The sequence below is a fragment of the Thamnophis elegans genome, chromosome 4 (assembly GCF_009769535.1).
Source record: "Thamnophis elegans isolate rThaEle1 chromosome 4, rThaEle1.pri, whole genome shotgun sequence".
Taxonomy (NCBI): domain Eukaryota; kingdom Metazoa; phylum Chordata; class Lepidosauria; order Squamata; family Colubridae; genus Thamnophis; species Thamnophis elegans.
The window spans coordinates 92,391,070-92,410,324 of NC_045544.1; the positions used below are offsets into that span (position 1 = coordinate 92,391,070).

Sequence of the window (19,255 nt, forward strand, 5' to 3'; positions counted from 1 at the left end):
CTCATTCTGGAAAAAAGATTTAACCATTAATATACAGATTCCCACCAGATCAGAATGTGGAAGGAAGAGGTGGTGCTACTTAGCATTTCTCCAGTAAGACACAGGAAAAACAATTTATCCATAGTCAAATGGCTAGTGGTAATAAATCTAGTCAGCTCTCCCCAAGAGTTGTAGACAGGAGTGAATTAGATGGTGGAAGAGAGATTTGGAATTAACAGGGCTTAAGCCATCATATCCCATATGCACATACTATAAATCTATTAAAATTGGATATAAAGTTTAGTGAATGAGTTGTACATATTTACCCACTGCCCAAAATATAATGCCTTGCAGTCTATATCCATTGAATATGAATCTGTTTTTCACCATTTCCAATTACAGTTAGTAGATAGCAATCTTAGAATTCAAGATAAATGTTTTTAGGAGAAGGACATCTATTAAGCCTAGTTTCAAGCCATAGTAAAGGCACATTAGAATTCAATTTTACTCGTATTTATAGATAAATAATAATGCTAGGTAGCGTCTAAAATAAGTGTGATATGGATTTCCAGTACAAGTAGACTTACGGCCACAATTGAGCCCAAAATTTATGTTGCTAAGTTTACATGAGTTTTGCCCCATTTTATGACTTTTTCACTGCAGTTGTTAAGTGACTCTGGCTTCCCCAGATTCTTTGCTTGTCAGAAAGTTGCAAAAGGTGATCACATAACCCTGGTACACTGCAACCGTCATAAATACAAAACCAGTTGCCAAGCATCCGAATCAGGGGCATGCTTCAATTAAAATTGTTCTGCGCATGCGCAGAACTTAAAAACAAGATGGCAGCGATGATGGTAACAACCAGGCAACTGGTTCAGGGGCGTGGCAGGCCTGGGTCTTTGCCGTTTCCAGCGACCCATGCCACCATACCACTACCGGTTCGGTCGGACCGAATACCACTACCGGTTCAGCCGAACTGGACCCAATAGGTAGGAACCCACCTCTGTATAAGACACCTGGGGACATCAATTCAAAATGCTTAATGTACAGACTTGGTCCTGACCTATGGATTTTTAATGTCTGCCTTTTTTGAGATTCACTTAGAATTCAACCCAGGCCCTCTGACACCATGGCCTGATTCTTAATGACTTTATTTCTACTATCTCCACCTCTAGATCTCCATGACCATATGGAAATTTTTCCCTTTCCTAACTTACCAAGATATTACGGTCACTTCCCTCAGGCCTCAGTATAGTTATTTACTAAAATGACTGAGTAATAGCAGTTTGGTGAACTTCACAGCAAAAAGAAGATAAATATCTTCCCCTGAAGATAATTCAGTTATATTTATATAATTTTACTTTATTACATTTGAATTACAGCTTTCTTGAAAACAACTCATTGCAGCATACATGTTTCACAATGGGCCTGTAAGATATATTAGGCTGATGACAAATAATGATACCCCCAAGGTATACAATAAGCCTTGTGGTTCAATGTAAATTGACTTCTCCAGACTGACTATTTAACAAGTAGCTTCAACTTGGAATGATTGAATAAGTCATATCAATAGTAGTGAGAAATTAGAATTACCTGTATCAGGAAAGGCTGTTTATCAGGAGAAACTGTTCAGTGATTTGGTGCCTGCTTTTTTAAAAACTTTTTGATTCACCAGAATATTTTATTGCTGGATTTTATTTCATCTTTATAGCATGGTAGCAGATTCAATTTCAGAATTTGAGAGCAGTCTCATTCAGGAATCTCTGTCACACTTTATGAAACTGTTCATCCCAAAGGTTGTTTTCCAAATGGCAACTGGACTTTTTGGATTATTTTTCCTTTGAAAATGTTCCACTTAAATGTTTTTAAGGGAAAGTCCAGTTGCCTTTTGAAAACCACTTTTGGGCCAACCATGACCTGGATGATTGAGAATCTCCATAGACATTATGTTTAATTTAGACAGTGCAATAGGGGAAATGCTACTTAATATTTCTTGGCACATTGATACAAGATTGCTAGCCTAAAATTTTTCTCTTACCCCTTATACAAGTGACAGATCTGGTATTTTGATTCTGCTTTTCTAGAGGATGATGCATTCCACTGAAAAAGCATTTTCACAATTTATTACAACTTCATTGCAATAAGTATAGCAATAGCACTTAGACTTTATACAGCTTCACAGTGCTTTACAGCCCTAAGTGGTTTACAGAATCAGCATATTTCCCCCAACAATCTGGGTCCTCATTTTACCAACCTCAGAAGGCTGGAAGGCTGAGTCAACCTGGTGAGATTTGAACTGCCAAATTGCAGGCAACTGGCAGTCAGCAGAAGTAACCTGCTCTATTGCATGCTAACCACTGTGTCACTGCGGCTCTTATAAGTATGGCTTCCTATAGCTGTGCAATCTGTTCTACCAGCACAGAGATGAGAAACATTTATGTGAATGGAATCTCCAGTTATGAAGAGTGTTTTACTTAAAGAGATCCACTAAGTTACTGGAGGCTTAGCACATCTTTTTCTTTATGGGTCCTGTGAAAATCTTGCAGAGGCAACATGCAGCAATAGGTTGCCAGTCTCTGCTAGTAATAGTTCAGCTGCTACCCAAACTTGCAAGCATTTGAAGAACAAAGCCACCTCCTGTATTATTTCTACCACTGCTCACAGGAAGCGTTAAATAAAAGTTTGGAACATGTTTGAATGGACCTAGTGTATTATAGACAATCCATTGCAGTCATGTGATTAGTTTCTAGCCCTAAGCATGTCTATGCTTTGAACATCATTTGAAGGATTAATCTCAAGTGGGCACCTGAATCTCATTTGAAACAAAAATATTAGCAGCAATCTTTGGGAACAAATAAGATTGTATATGTGTCAAGAAGTGCCAGAAAAATAGTTATCCCGGTGATACTAATCAACATTTAGAATTGCAAATAAGCCAACATGTTTATGAACAAGAACTGCACCTGCTGGAGACCACTTTTCCCAGCTTGATTTTATGTCCTTGTCCTGTCTTAAAAAGACCTCTGTGTAAAACCTATAACCTGCTGTGACCAGTTTGCAAAACATATTAATGATAAAAATAGTTTGCACATGTTCTGTCTCATGCTGTAAACCTGAGCATCACCTGAAAGCAGGTACAGTGGAAATTGAGATAGCTAGCTGTCCAACATAATGGATGAGTTTCACCTTGACCTGCAGATATGGACAAGCTGGAAGAGCTCCTTGCCTTTTGCAGAAGCAAGAGACTGATGAGCTAAATTATGCTGATGATTAATGCTTTCTTGGAGGAGGCTGTCCTAATCCTTTAAACAAGAATGTAATAAGGCGATTTTCAGGGGTGGTGGTAGTGGTGAAATGATCCTTGAACTACATCATTTTTCTAAGATTTTTTTTTTTATTCAGGGCTGTCAGGCAAATGGCAATCATACAAGTTTTGCAGGGTACTGATTATTTGGCTCTTTTGCAAACCAGTTTACTTTAGAGCAGGAGACAATTGGCCAGATTTGATTTTAAAAAAGCAATTTTGATCTTTCATTGATTGCTATATTATATCCTATTAGTGTCAACTTTTAGCAATCTGTATTGGGCAGCAGGAATGCTCTTGAGGGGCAGGAAAATAACCACTCTCAAGATAGTGGTTTAGATAAAAGATGATTGAGTCCAGAACAAGAATGTAAGCTGAGTAAATGTCTCAGACAGAACTCTCCCTAGTTGTCATGAAGATAAGATGGTAGGGAGAATGCATTCAGACTTGCAAGATTCTGTTACTATAACTTTACGCTATTGTAAACATCTCCTAAAAACTAGGTATTTGCATAAGGTATCTGAAATATGATAATGTGATCCTGGTCATCTGTGCCTTAAGTGAGAACTCTGGATTGATTTGTTCATTGAACTATTTGTTTGTTTTCTTGGTTGTCCTTGGGATTCTCAGGAGTCTTCTCCAACACCAAAAACATCAATATTCTTTTAATCTTGCTTTTTCAAAGTCCAACTTTTGCTTCCACAGATGTCACCAGGATAATCATTGCCTGAACAATTCTGATCTTTGTAGGTAAAGACACATCATGGCATCTGAATATCTTTCCCATGTCCTTCATGGCTACTTTACTAAGTGCTAGTCTGCCGTGTATTTTTGACTGCTGGTTCTACTATTGATAGATGATCTTCAAAGATAGAAGCTATCCATCATTTCAATATTTTCATTGCCTATTCTGGGACTGGCGGCTGTGTCTGTTGTGATTATTTTGATCTTTACATTTAATCCTTGTCCCATTTTCCACTATGCCCTTTGACTTTCATTACTAGAGCTTGCTGATTATTTGCATTTTTAGCTATCAGAGTAATGTTATTATCATAGAACCATTATTGATGTTTCTTCTTCCAATTTTCTTCTTCCAATTTTAAACCCACATTCATTTCCTTCCTACCCAGCTTCCCTCGATCCATATTCTGCATGTAGGCTAAATAAATAAGAGGAGGGGTATACAGCCTTGACTCACATCTTTGGCAACCTGGAGACTGGATTACTTCTTTGTATAGGCTTCCTGCTTTATAGATGCTTCCTATCAGGCTTCTCAGCTGGCAAGGCAAAATACTGCAAGAGTTTCTCAGGACATGAAGACCGAGATAAGCAGATTTATTGTAGCAGAACCATGAAACCATTACGAAAGAATCCCAGTTCTATTTATACTGCAATGTAAATCCAATTTATTTTGCCTCTTTGTCCTGCCTCCTCTATGTAAATGACCAGACACAATTATCTTTTCTGTGAGAGTGCACTTTCTGCCCAGTCCTTTTTAAATAGTGCCTTGATCCAGGATTGGATTGTTTACTTTTGACTAACTAACTTTGGCACCTCCGGGTGACCTATGACTATGAAAGGTTAGATTAGTGCAACATGGAAGGCCCTACTCTGGGTAGCTCTTCAGTTGCAAACTTCTTCCTCAAGAGGTGTCCTGACTTTTTTTTAGTTTGAGAAATGCTGTTAATCATTTTTGTTTTACTGTCAGCAATAGCTTTTATGCAGTTGTATCAGGGATGAAATCTTCCCTGTTCGGCCTGGTTTGGCCAAATCCAGTAGTGGGATACCGTTCTAGTACGGTGCTCTGGAGGGCCTACCCACCCACCCGCCCTCCTTACCTGTATTTGAGCGATCAAGGCTTACACGCACAGAGCACCTGCGCAATGCTCTTGTGAGCAGCTGGAGCATCGCGGGTGGTAAGTACACATGCCCATGCTGTGTGCGTGCTGGCGAATGCATATGTTGGATGCCCAGCCCCATTGCAACAGGTACAGTGATCTGGAATCCACCACTGGCCGAATCGGTAGGGACGATTGTCTCTGGTTTTGTGAACCAGTAGTAAAAAAAAGCTTCCGAGGATCACACAGCTTAGCTGTGAACTGCGCGATCGTTGGAAGCTTCCCCCCCCCGCTTTTAAAAGCATTTTTCCTGCCTATTCACCTGAACCATTAGGAAAAAATGCTTTAAAAAGTGAAAAAAAGTTGGCCATGCCCACCCAGTCACACGACACCCCTCCCCTCACCAAGCCATGCCCACAGAACCAGTGGCAAAAAAAAATAGATTTCACCACTGAGTTGTATGTATTATCTCCTTGGGCTGTTTTGAATGATTACTTTTTCTCTGAATCCTAATTGAGGCATGGAAAAAGAAAGACTTGATTTGCACAAGCCTTTTGTAGCCCTATTTCGCTTCAGCACCACAATTAATGCATGCAGCATTGCTTTAAGCCAATGTTGTTTAGCACAATTTTGGCTGACTTTAGGGACTGTGCCTTTTCAGTGGTGGCATAATTATTTTATTTAGTTATTTATTAAACATAGATGCCACCCATTTCACCAATAAGGTGACTTTGGGTGGCTTAAAAATAGTAAAAAGATGAACATAAAAACAGTTAAAACTAGGAAGACTTAAATAAGAACTAAAAGCAAGGGGATGGATGGATGGCATGTGAAGTCTTCTTACTCTGTCAACCACATCCAGTGAAGAGTATCCCCATCAGGTCCCAAGCCAGCTGGAAAAACCAGCTTTTAAGACCTTTCTGGAAGGCCAGAAGGGTGGAGGTAGATCTTACCCCTGGTATCAGAATGTTCAACAGGGCTGCGATCATACTGGAAAAAGCTGCTCTTGAGCTGAAATTCCTTGACAGACTGAGTTCATGGCAAGTCCCTTCTCTGGGAATGGCCAGCATTCTGTACCAGCTGTAGCTTCTGAATTGGTGGTTCCCAACCATTTTTGGGCCATGCCCCATGTAAGCATTTCTAAAATCCTAGTGTCACCCCCTGACATATAATTCCTACTTTACTCAAAAAGTGAACTCTACTCAGATGGAGGAAGTCTAAAAGGTCATTAACGTGGTTTAAACAAGGTTGAAATTGCCCCCATTCAAAATCAAATGCCCCCCCCCCATGGGACATGGGCCCCACATTGGAACCACAGCTCTGAATGCTTTTGAAGGGTAGCCCCATGTAGACCTTAGATAGAATTTTAGCACAGATCCACCCTATGTTGAATTTAACAATAAGGTGAGGGTAGAATAAGCATTTGCAGAAGGATAGTAACTTTGAAAAATGTTAAGACCTTGTTGATGTGTTAGACTGAAATGCTGTTATAACTTAGTTTTTCATACATTGTGTGAAGTGTGTGTGTGTGTTTCCATCTGTTTGAGGTTACAGTGCAAAATATGTCCCATAGGTCACAGGGGAATCTACTTTTTCATAGGCGTGTATAGAAATATGTATAGGTGATTCTAATTCATATATTTTTATGATGTATTAAATAGTCTAAAGAATTTTTGATTCTGTGGCATATATTTCCTTAAAAATAATTAATGAAGACATAAAGAAGCAAGCTACAATGATGATTTCTTAAAAGTGCTCAGTCAGTTATAATTTTGTTTGCCAGATCCCATTTCATATAAATTAAAAAGGGGCTGATAAAAAAAACTCAGAAAGGAATTTTGTTCAAATAATTGCTGGCATCACTGAAACTACTTTATATACTTAATTTGTTGTTCCTTTTGTTAAGCTTGCTTTAATCATTTAATTGAAATTGTTAGATTGTTGTTTGTTTGGCAGAAGTATATTTCCTTTTGAAATATGATGAGGAAGTAATTTCAATTAGTCCAAATAGCATTGCCTTCCTTTAATGTACAAATTATTGATTATAAGGATATAAAGCAGACTTCTTCAATCTGGCATTAACCATCAGTTTGCATGTACTGTGAAAGTGCTGCTTAAAAATACTGAGACTTATTATGCAAAATAGCTCGAGAGTACAGGTATACTAGGTTGCAGAAAGCTACTGTATCATTAGTAATTTTCATTATGAAATTATCTTGATTCAGTAAAATCAAATGTATTTTAAGAGTAGATCATAGTTTTTTTTGAAAGCTATTTCTAAGAGAAATTGAGGAATATTTTTTATGATAGAGTGATCAAGAAACGTCTTATTAAATAAATACTTAAAAGTTTTAGGATATTTTAGGATGCTTTCAAAATTGAAAAGGGATATAGGAAATCCTAATATGATTTGTAGAACAACCTTGACTATATAACTGCATAATCGTTCAGCATCTTGTGTCCCAATCCAAATTCTTCTTAAGTTCTGCTGAAACAACTGAAGCGATTTATTTGCCAAGGAAATTAAGACATGTCAGTTTTTCTGTAAGCTAACCAATATAATTTCCTGACATTTGGGATCTAATTCTTCATCTTTCTCACTTGTAGGATGTATCAAAGATAAAGCTGACTTTAGGTAAATTACATATTTGATCTCCATAAATTTAATTTTGAAACTGTAATGGGATGTTGAATCCATGTAAATATGTAGTCAACTTATTCTTCACGAAAATATTACATTATAAAATATTACTAAATACTAATGGGTTGTTTTGCTTTGTTCCTTTAGGGCATCAGTAGTCTGTTCAGTTCCCTTAAAGTAGTCAGGCTGCTTCGACTGGGTCGTGTGGCTCGAAAATTGGATCACTATATTGAATATGGAGCGGCTGTCTTAGTTCTTTTGGTGTGTGTCTTTGGTCTTGCAGCCCATTGGCTGGCCTGCATTTGGTACAGTATTGGGGACTATGAAGTTATCAATGAGGATAAAAACACAATACGAAATGAAAGCTGGCTCTACCAGCTGGGGGAATCCATAGGATCGCCATATCAATTGAACACAACGACTGGAAAATGGGAAGGCGGACCAAGCAAGGATTCTGTTTATATCTCTTCATTATATTTTACAATGACTAGTCTGACAAGTGTTGGATTTGGGAACATTGCACCAACGACAGATGGAGAGAAGATCTTTGCTGTTGCTATGATGATGATTGGCTGTAAGTATCAATGTATTAATTTTTAATTTAGTCTTTCGAAATGTATGATTTTCTGTAAACTGCATTAACTTTTCACAGATCCCTCTGGTCCTCCCTCCCAAGTCTGCTGGGGGATCCCCTGGAATAACAAGACATTGGAGTTATAGGGAATATTTAAATTTTCCCTTCCCCCAGGATCTTATTCACTTCCATAAGCTGAAGGAATGAGATTATTCATCATTTTTGACTATCAGCTCTCCCTGATAAATCAAAATTTCCACCCCAATTTATTTTTATAACAAACAAGGAGAAGTTAAGCATCAATATTTTACTTGGCTGCATGATGAATGCACCATCTTTTGCAACCAAGAGTGGAGTAATGAGAACAATTCATTCCATGGCCTCAGTTACCTGCTTTGTCACCTGTTCATTCCAAGCTGTCAAAAGACTGAGCTGTGTAGCAGAGTTTCAGGAAAAAATCAAAGCTTCCTCTGAAACTGCATTGCAGCTTCCTGGGGTGGGCCAGTCAAATAGGCATGATGAGTCCCTATGGCTGGGCATGGTTTTGGAGAGCTCTAGAGCCAACACAGAATGGTCCGATTTTATATCTTTATATAAAGATGATGATCAAGAAAAAGGGAGACAATTTGTTTATGTTTTGCATCTGTGACCTACCATGTGGCTAACTGACAGTTGATTACATAGAATGTGAATCTAGTAAGCATGCAACAAATATTGAGAGAATAGATTGGAACAAGGGTAAGTTGACTTTGGAATATTGCAGAATTAATTCTAGTAACCACTTTCCATCAGTATTTATTTCTTGCTGAAATAACAGGAAATATGCTTTATATGATAAAAAGGTCTGGTGGGTAGATGTTAGAATTAATCATGCCCACGATGGCACTGAAGAAGCAACCTCCTCAGATGCATACTGTATGTGGTTTCCTGAAAAAACAGTAAATTTGTTAATTGAGTTTATACTGGCAAGGATACAGAAGCTTTTGTGGGTATCAAATATTTTAATTGGAATGAGTTCTAAATCAGTGTTTTTCAACCTTTTTTGTGCAAAGGCACACTTTTTTCATGAAAAAAATCATGAGGCACACCACCATTAGAAAATGTTAAAGAAATTTAACTCTGTGCCTATATTGACTATATATAAAGTGTTTTTCCCACGGCACACCTTACACTATGTCACGGCACACTAGTGTGCTGCGGCACAGTGGTTGAAAAACACTGTTCTAAATGTATTGAGACAGTCTTAATTTACTGGCATTAATTTACAGTAAATCTCCATAGATATTGTTAAAGAAATCTATAAGTGCAAACATTTAGTGCACTAGTATATCATAGTATTATTTGAAATGACAGTGATGGTGGAAATGTGTGCCTAGAAGGGAGAATTTTTCATTGAAAAATATTAAATACATATGCCCAAATTATCCTGTTAAAACAGATTGTGGTAACAGTAGAAATTCTGGGCTGTTGGTTCCTGTATTGTGCCCTAGGAAGTATACAATAGTCTGTTCACCAAATAGTGTCATATATAAAACAACAAGGCACACATCTGTCTCAATTAAGCGTGTTTGCTTTAATTCATAATTATCCTGACCTTTTCAATTTTCTGTAGCAGTGTTCTGTGCCTGACAACCCCTTACGTATCAACTCCAGTCTTTTAATCAGCATTGACAAAAAAAAATACACAATTCTCAAATAATTCATTGTAGTCCAGTGAAGTTCTATTGTTTGTGCAATTCCAGTATGGTTAGATGTTTTTGTTCAGGGAAGATTATGCAGTTTTTAACCCATCTAGCAGAAAATCAAATATAATATCACATAAAATATTTCCAGTGAAATCAAGGCAACTAACAAATAATATACATCTTTGTATATTATCCTAGATATTTTTTGCAGAACTTAAATAAATGGGCAAAAACATCAAAGCATTTAGTATGTGTGGCCAGAGTAACTTGCATAATCCATCGTCTGTTGAGGATACATTTTGATGGCTGGGAGGAATATGAAGGGAATAGTTGTGATGAATGCAAATTATAGCATTTCCACTATGAAAACAAGTTCCCTTTGTCTAGTGTGCAAAACAGTAGATGTATCCTGTTAATTAAAAAATATTTAAGTGTTTTCCTTCATTCATTGTAAATGCAGTAATAGGCTATCTGCGTAAGTTACTTTGAAAGATGAAGCTCGTGACTCACTAAGAGAGAAAAGGGGGTTTTCGCAGATAATGCTCGGGATATCATGAAAGAACTTGTGCTGAAAATTAATTTGATGCTTGAGATGCTTCCATACTAGAGCATAATAAAAAAATCTTGGGAAAAATTTCTAGATCACTGAAACTAAAAGTGCTTAACATGAAACTGTAGTGGTCCATATCTGTCTTATAATGCTGTATGACTTTTTGGATTGAAGGCTGTATTGGTTTCCAATATTTTATGAAAGTTTTAGGAAACTTGACAGAGAACTGAACAGTTTATGTAATATTATCATTTCTTAGATTTTTTTTAACTGAAGTTGAATACATTTTTATGCAATAGAGTTATAGTTTATAGTTATAGTTTTATTGATTTGTATGCCGCCCACTCCCGAAGGACTCCGGGTGGCTTACAATAAAACAAGGGAGGGGGGATAATACACAAACAACATATTAAAATATACAACAGTCACAATTTCCGGGGGGCTGGATATTTCGAGAGCCCCCCGGCCTGCTGGAGCAGCCAGGACTTAACAGCTTTGCGGAAGGCCGGGTGGGTAGTAAGGGTCCGGATCTCCACGGGGAGATCGTTCCAGAGGGCTGGTGCTACAACAGAGAAGGCTCTCCCCCGGGGAGTCGCCAGCCAACATTGGCTGGCAGATGGAATCCGGAGGAGACCTAACCTGTGTGATCAAATCGGTCTATGGGAGGTGATCGGCAGGAGGCGGTCTCTCAGGTACCCAGGTCCGATGCCATGAAGGGCTTTAAAGGTAACGACCAGCGCCTTGAAGTGGATCCGGAGACTAATGGGTAACCAGTGCAGCTCGCAGAGGATAGGTGTAACGTGGGTGTACCTGGGTGCACCCACGATCACTCGTGTGGCTGCGTTCTGGACCAGCTGGAGTCTTCAAACACTCTTCAAGGGCAGCCCCATGTAGAGCACGTTACAATAATCCAGTCTTGAGGTCACAAGGGCGTGAGTGACTGTCTGAAGTGACCTCCTAGTGGCCTATGAAGCGGTATATAAGTCTACTGCTATTGCTATTGCTATTGCTCCTGATCAAGGTAGGGTCGCAATTGGTGCACCAGGCGAACATGGGCAATGGTCCCCTGGTCACAGCTGACAAATGGTGTTCAAAAGTCAGCTGAGGATCCAGGAGGACTCCCAAATTGCGAACCCTCTCTGAGGTGCGTATAATTTCACCCCCCCAGCCTGAGAGATGGAATATTTGGCCAATCTTTGGGAGGGAACATCAGTAGCCACTCGGTCTTGATTGGATTGAGTGCCAACTTATTTACTCCCATCCAGGCCCTAACAGCCTCCAGGCACTGGCACATCGCTTCTACTGTAAGAGTCCTTGGTGCCTTCCAGAGTTTGGTTGTTTGCTTGCAGATGTTTCATTACTCAACTAGATAATGTCATTAGTATTAGTGATTGTGGGTTTTGCTCCCTCTTTATATACAGTAGCTTGCACTGCCTCTGTTGATAGGGATGTGATTTTCTCTTTGGTAGTTTCTTGATTAGGGTATTGTTTTCTGCTTGATTATTTGGTCTAGTGTTGTTAATTCCTGCTTATCTGGGTGTTGCTGCTGGAGATAATATGTTCTGGTCTTTTTGTTTTCTTGTTAGATTTTTTTTGAATGGCAAATAAATACAGCTTATCTCTCTGTGTCTGTTGAGGATTGATTTACCTGAATGCCAAGATTCTAGGAATTCCCCAAATCCAATTTGGATTTAGCTTGGCCTAGGATGCTCACAATTTCCCAACTGACATTATGGTTTAATCTGTGCATGTGTTATTAAATTAAGGAGTTTTTGTTACGTCTTCTGACTGCTAGTTGGTGTTTATGGATGTGCTCTGCTGATTTTCTGCCTGTCCTACATAGCAGCTGTACACTTTATGTTGTAAATGACTCTCTTTTCTTCTTTTAGCAATTTGGTCTTTTGTTTTACTAAAGGTATTTTGGATGGCTTCAGTTTTGTGTGCTATAGCAGTGTTATGTGGCTGTAATAGACTGTTGGTTGTTTCTGAGACATTTTTGATGTATGCTACTATTATCCTTTTCATAGGATTGTGCTATTTTGGGTTGAACGGACAGCACTTTTTGATAAAATTGCATGGGTATCCATTTTTGTTGGAAGTTGTTTGTCTGGGTGTTGCAGTGCAATTTATTTATTTATTTTATTATATTTCATACTTCTTTTATAGCCTATCTCCCTCAGAAAGGGACTCTGGGTAGTGAACATCTGAATGATGTTCTTATAGATCGCCTCTTGTGGGAGGTTGGATTGTTACTTTCATAATGGACCACTTGGTTGTGTTGGCTGTTTTTCATAGACTTACATTAACCATTATTTCCTCTGCTGATGAAGATATCCAGGAAGGTTACTATATTGCTGTTCATCTCTTCCCTTGTAAATTTTATTCCCTTGAAGATGTTATCAATTGTTTCGTATGTCTTCTCTAGTTGTTTCATCTACATTCCAGATCAATATTTTAGATTGTATATGGGTGGGTGCTATAGTTTTTAGATTCTACATTGCAGTCTTTACTATAAGACTTAAGAGAGGTGATATCATGGGTATTCTTCTGATTTGTTGTTATATTTGTCCATTAAAATGAAAGTAGACAGTGAGGCAGAGTGTCAACCCTAGAAGCCATCTTCTTCTTTGGATTTTCAGGGCTGCCACATTTACTGCTGTGGGAAACTGAGAGGGGGGGTTTGTATGGAGTTGGAGAGATAGCCATAATATAGAGCAGGTGTGCGATCCTACCAGTTTAGCAACTGGTTTACTGAGAGAGTGCTTTGCGCCTAACGTGCCTGACATGTGCTATGCGCATGTGCGCATTTCACAGGAAAACAGCTGAGGCGTGGCAATCTACTCTGCCACGCCTATCAACTGGGCTAAAAAGAAGGAATTATAGGTGAGTATAGCCCGGGGGCAGGTGGGCCCACCTGAAGGTCGGAGTGAACTGATTCATTCTCAGTTGTTCTTCAGAGCCACCGGTCTGCCTGAACCAAGCCGAACCAGGCTGAACCGGTAGAATCCCATCTCTGATTGCGAGTCATCTCCAGTTGGGAGGGTACATTGATTGGACCATGTGATGGACATGTGAGTGCATGGAAAGGGACTTGGACTTTCTTTTGGTTGGGGAAAACCTGGAAGCTTCAGATTCAGGTTTTCCCAGATGTGCCAATATGACATTTCTAATAAAATGAAACTTTGAGGGACTTGTAGCTTCAGAGTCTTCTTTTGTTGGGGGTGTTAATTGGAACCCTGACACAGAGATTGATGAGGTCCATGATTTAGGATATTTCAACTTTGGTATATTTGGCTAAATCAGGTGTGTTGTATAGAACTGCTACCATTGATTGTATGCAATGTATACAATCTCAGAAGGCTGTGATTTTTTAGAATGATGCATTTTTTGTGATGTTAACTTTCTATATCTTAACTAAATAAATAGATATTGAGTGAACTGGAGATTTTTCTGTAACTGAAGTCTTTTCTTACTTCAGTTACAGAAAAATCCCTTAGTCCACTCGATATTGCAGATAATCCATTGAAACAGGAGAAATGAGAGGCTGTACTCAAATGCACACTTCTTTGATAGTATTGAAAACCGTGGGCCTTCCATCCAAGCCAAGAAGTAAGCAGATTGCATTTTTAATATTTATTCAGAATAATTGAGGTCTATATGATTTATCTTACTTTCCCAATTACATATGTGTTTCATCTCATATTTATCTTAAAACAGGGGTATCCAAACTTTTTGCAAGGAGGGCCAGATTTGGTGAGGTGAAAATGTGTCATTCAGCCTGATATTCTTTGAACCATTAACATTAATGTGAGGTGAAGAAAAAAATGTCAGCTGGTGGGGATGAGTGACAGGCTGACCCAGTGGAGAGAAGAGGATGCGGGCTGCTCAAAATTTGAAAACGGACCGCAATTGGCTGCCGGGCCGGACTTGGTACATGCCTGTCTTAAAATGTTCACAACCAAAGTAAAAATGGGAGAGCAACAGGAAAACACATATTTGTTCAAATATTACAGTTTAGAAGTGAGAAAGAATGCAACAGCCAAAATGATTAGCTTTTCAACTTTTGTTGTTTGCTGGTAGTTAATTATCACAGAGCTCTGCAAAAAACTAATCAAGCTTGTGATAAAAATAGTAGGAATTAAGAAGTTTAAAATATTTGCATATTGAATATGAATATATATATATATATATATATATATATATATATATATATATATATATATATATATAGAGTCACAACCCCTGGTAAGCCCTAATTATGGGAGGAAGCTAACTGCTTCCATCATGTGTCAATCGGCTCGTCACAAGAGTCCATCACGACAGAAACCCAATATTTTTACTGTTGCCTTTGTTATATTTGTGTTTTTTATTTGTGCTGATAAATAAATAAAGGGAGACTAGTATAGATCTATTTCAAGCTATTTAGCTCTCATCAGCTAGCCATACCCTTACTGGGATTCGAACCTGTGCTGTATTGCATCTTAGGCAAACGTCTTAGCCATTAAGCCACAGGTCTCATCCTTATCAGCTGAAGCCAGGGAAGAAGGTATATATTTAGAGTCATCACCCCTGGTAAGCCCCAATTATGGGAGGAAGCTAACTGCTTCCATCATCTGTCAATCGGCTCGTCACAAGAGTCCATCACAGCAGAAACCCAATATTTTTACTGTTGCTTTTTTTATATTTGTGTTTTTTATTTGTGCTGATAAATAAATAAAGGGAGACTAGTATAGATCTATTTCAAGCTATTTAGCTCTCATCAGCTAGCCATACCCTTACTGGGATTCGAACCTGTGCTGCAATGTCGTGATGGACTCTTGTGACGAGCCGATTGACAGATGATGGAAGCACTTAGCTTCCTCCCATAATTGGGGCTTACCAGGGGTTGTGACTCTAAATATATACCTTCTTCCCTGGCTTCAGCTGATAAGGAGGAGACCTGTGGCTTAATGGCTAAGACGTTTGCCTAAGATGCAATACAGCACAGGTTGAATCCCAGTAAGGGTATGGCTAGCTGATGAGAGCTAAATAGCTTGAAATAGATCTATACTAGTCTCCCTTTATTTATTTATCAGCACAAATAAAACACACACACACACACACACACACACACACACATATATATATAGTTACAACCCCCGGTATGCCCAAATATGGGAGGAAGATCAGTAGTTCCATTTTCTGTCACTCGGCTTGTCACAAGAGACCATCCAGACAGAAACCCAATATTTTTACTGTTGCCCTTTTGTTACAGAAATAAAACAGAATAGCATATCATTTAAAGAGTATGCTTAATCTGAATTCATATAATATATTCATATATTGTTAGTACTGAAGGAATGGGGCAAATAATCGTGAATGACAAAACTTAAACCTAGTTAGATTCATGAAGGACCTGTTTAGGATCTCTATATGGGAACAAGAAGCAGAAAGAAGAAAATTAAAGCGGCATTAACTTTGGGAAAATCTTAATTATGTTTTGCCAGTCCATGAGACCATGCAGTTGCAGTGAGTGAGCAGGACTGATGAGTGAATGAATGATTGTGACTCCAGGTTAAGGTACAATCCTGTGCATTCTTTTGTGATAATAAATTCTGCTGAACAAAATGACATATGCAACATAGTAGAGTAAATAACCACGGCTAATTTTAATGAAATTATTAATGGATTCATTCATTGTGCTCAGCCATATCTGTTTTAATTATGATTTATTAAATAAAACACAATTACTGAATTAATTGAACACTCTAAGACATAAATCATGGTTTAACAGAATAACAGAGTTCGAAGGGGCCTTGGAGGTCTTCTAGTCCAATCCCCTGTTCACGCAGGAAACCCTATAAACATTTCAGGCAAATGGTTGTCCAATCTTTTCTTAAAACTTCCAGTGTTAGAGCATTCACAAATTCCGGAGGCAGGTTGCCACTGATTTCATTGTTCTAACTATCAGGAAAGTTCTTCCTTAGTTCTAGGCATTTCTCCCTGATTAGTTTTCATCCATTGCCTGTTGTCCTGCCTTCAGGTGCTTTGGGGAATAGTTTGACTCCTTCTTCTTTGTGGCAGCCCTTTAGATATTAGAACACTGCTATCGTGTCTCCCCTAGTCCTTCTTTTCATCAAACTAGACATACCCAGTTCCTGCAACCGTTCCTCATATGTTTTAGCCTCCAATCATCTTTGTTGCTCTTCTCTGCATTCTTTCTAGAGTCTCAACATCTGTTTTACATTTGTGGCAACCAAAACTGAATGCAGTATTCCAAGTGTGATCTTTAAAAAACATTTCTGGATTCATATAATATATCATCTGCACACTACTAAACCCATTCAGTATACACACTTATTAATGTGATTGATTGTGTAACATCAGGTTAGTGTTGATTTAGCAATCACATAAATATATTTTCCCCAGCGGGATCTGTCCCCAACCTATAGCTACTGTAACTGCTTGTAGTCTTCTCTTTCTTTCCATCTTTGCTAGCTCAGGCTTTTTCTAGAGAACTAGGGGGTGGTTGTTTTGCAGAAGGAGATGGTTGTTTTGCAGAAATCTAATGTCTACTTAGATATATTACTACATAGAACCTTCTTGTTAAGTCTCCCAGAGTTTTTCCACTGGAAAAATAAACTGGGAAGGCAAGACATTTATAAGACTGCTAATTTCAAAGGCTGAAATGGAAAGAATGTAGATTTTCTCCCTGTTTCAGAATGGAGGTATAAGAACTCTGGTCTCAAGTCAAAAGAATGCATCTGAATAATTATATGGAAGGACTGAAGCTGCAGATTTCCCCCTCCCCACCCTGATCTTCTCAAAGTCCTGAATGTCCATGGTGAAATACAAGCCTTCTGAATAGCTGTCAAGTATGAATGGAAGGTTCCCCTATGGAAGCATAAAATTGGGGAGGGGAGTAATTTTCACTGGGCTTGTGAAGCAGGAAAATGATGTGTTGTACTACTTCCACACTGCAGTCCTATGCACAATCTCTTCACCTATAACTTTTATTTTCAAGTAAAGACAATCCATCCATGGTAAGTACTGCTGAACACCCCTTTGTCTGATGAAGGGGAAAACTACATATTTTCAGTGAAGCATAAAGGACTATCTACAGATTATTAGCAAATAATATTTCAGATTCCACACGTGGGGTTGGCTATTGGTCTTTGGGATAAGAAGTGTGTTATTTTCCATCAGTCTTCTTTGACATATTGTGCTGGAATTTTGACTTGTTTTAAGTGTTAGTTCTGATTTGCTACCTTCTATTGATTGCTGATTAATTTTAATTTCAGTTTCCCAAATTTTGACTTGTCCAGATTGTGATCCAGGGCCCAGCTGTGCATTTAATGAATCGCAGGTGGAGAGGAGAAACTAAATCAGGCTTGGCTATTACTCTGATATTGATAACACTGTTGATAGGGGTTAGTAATGAGATGCTCAGGTTTCATGGACTGATGATTGCCAGCTGTCAAAGGCACAGGGCCAGGCTGAGAAAGAGATGTTGGCAGAGCCAACATTAGGTCTAGTTTTGTTAGTTGTGGGATCCAGTTGATGGATGGGCGGAATGAAGGAAGGAAGGAAGGAAGGAAGGAAGGAAGGAAGGAAGGAAGGAAGGAAGGAAGGAAGGAAAATTGGCTATTTTGTTGCCGGCATTTTCATCTCAGGTTGCCAACCTGGCAATTTCTCTCTCATCTTTTTCTCTTTCTTGCTTTTAATTTACCAGACTTTCTTCACTTTGCTGACCCTGCCTAATTATTGGAGAAAACTGTTTGATCTTTCCTGGGTTTTGCCGGAGGACTGAAAGCAGTGTGCAGTTAATTGTAAGCATTGCAACTGCTGGATGCACAAGGTTGGCAGCTCTGAGTTAATTGTTGATGCTGGCATGCTGCAATTAACCTCATTAGGATTTGAATTACATCTAATTAAATTCTTGTCTCTGACAAGAGCCATGCAATTTTTTTTTCCTATTGGGCTATTTTTCAGAGAGGGGTTGTTCTGAAAACTGCTGCTTTTTTGAGTTAGAATGGAAAAAGGGGGCTTGATAGATAATCAAAACTAAAAGCACCATTAACTTAATAGTTTTTTTAAAAAAAGAAATATTTCCAAGTTTATGCTAAAGATTTTGTAGAAGGTGATATCTAATATCTGAAAGAAGTAAATCATGTTATATTACGTTGTGTTAGGTATTACTTTTAAAGGGTGCAATGTGTAGTGGCTCTGAAAAAACAATTTTTGGAAGGTATATAGACAAGCTTCACCCAGTAACAGGTTTTTGATTGGTTTTAACAGCACAATTAGCTATATAAATTAAATCAGTAAATAAAATGATGCATGGGCCACTATAGCTTATTCAGCAACAATGATTTTAAAGTTCTGGTTTATACCTCTAGAACAGGGGTATCAAGCTTGATTTCATTGAGGGCCACATCAGGGTTTGATCTTGGGGGCTTGGCTGGGCGTGGCTAGGGTGGGCATGGCCAACTTGTCACTTGTGTCAGGGGTGCCTATGGTGGCCCGAGTGCTCTGCCAACGAAAATGGGTGCCCAATCTCCATTTTAAGCTGCAATGGTCTTCTGCAGTTAAAACAGAGTTCAGGAGGGCTGTGTGCTCTGTTTTCACTGGCAGAGGTGCCGTGGGCTGGTCCTTCTGTTTCTAGGGCAGCCCCATGGGCCAGATCTAAGCACCCATTGGCCCGA

General features: G+C 38.7%; 1 protein-coding gene across 1 annotated transcript in view; it reads left to right on the forward strand.

The window, feature by feature from the left end:
* The window catches only part of KCNH1 (potassium voltage-gated channel subfamily H member 1), a 207,091-nt gene that overhangs the window by 62,565 nt on the left and 125,271 nt on the right, over positions 1–19,255 (forward strand). Inside the window, exon 7 of the mRNA XM_032216574.1 lies at positions 7,910–8,336. Within this exon, the coding sequence (XP_032072465.1) occupies positions 7,910–8,336 (427 nt within the window). The remainder of the gene's footprint in view (positions 1–7,909; positions 8,337–19,255) is intronic.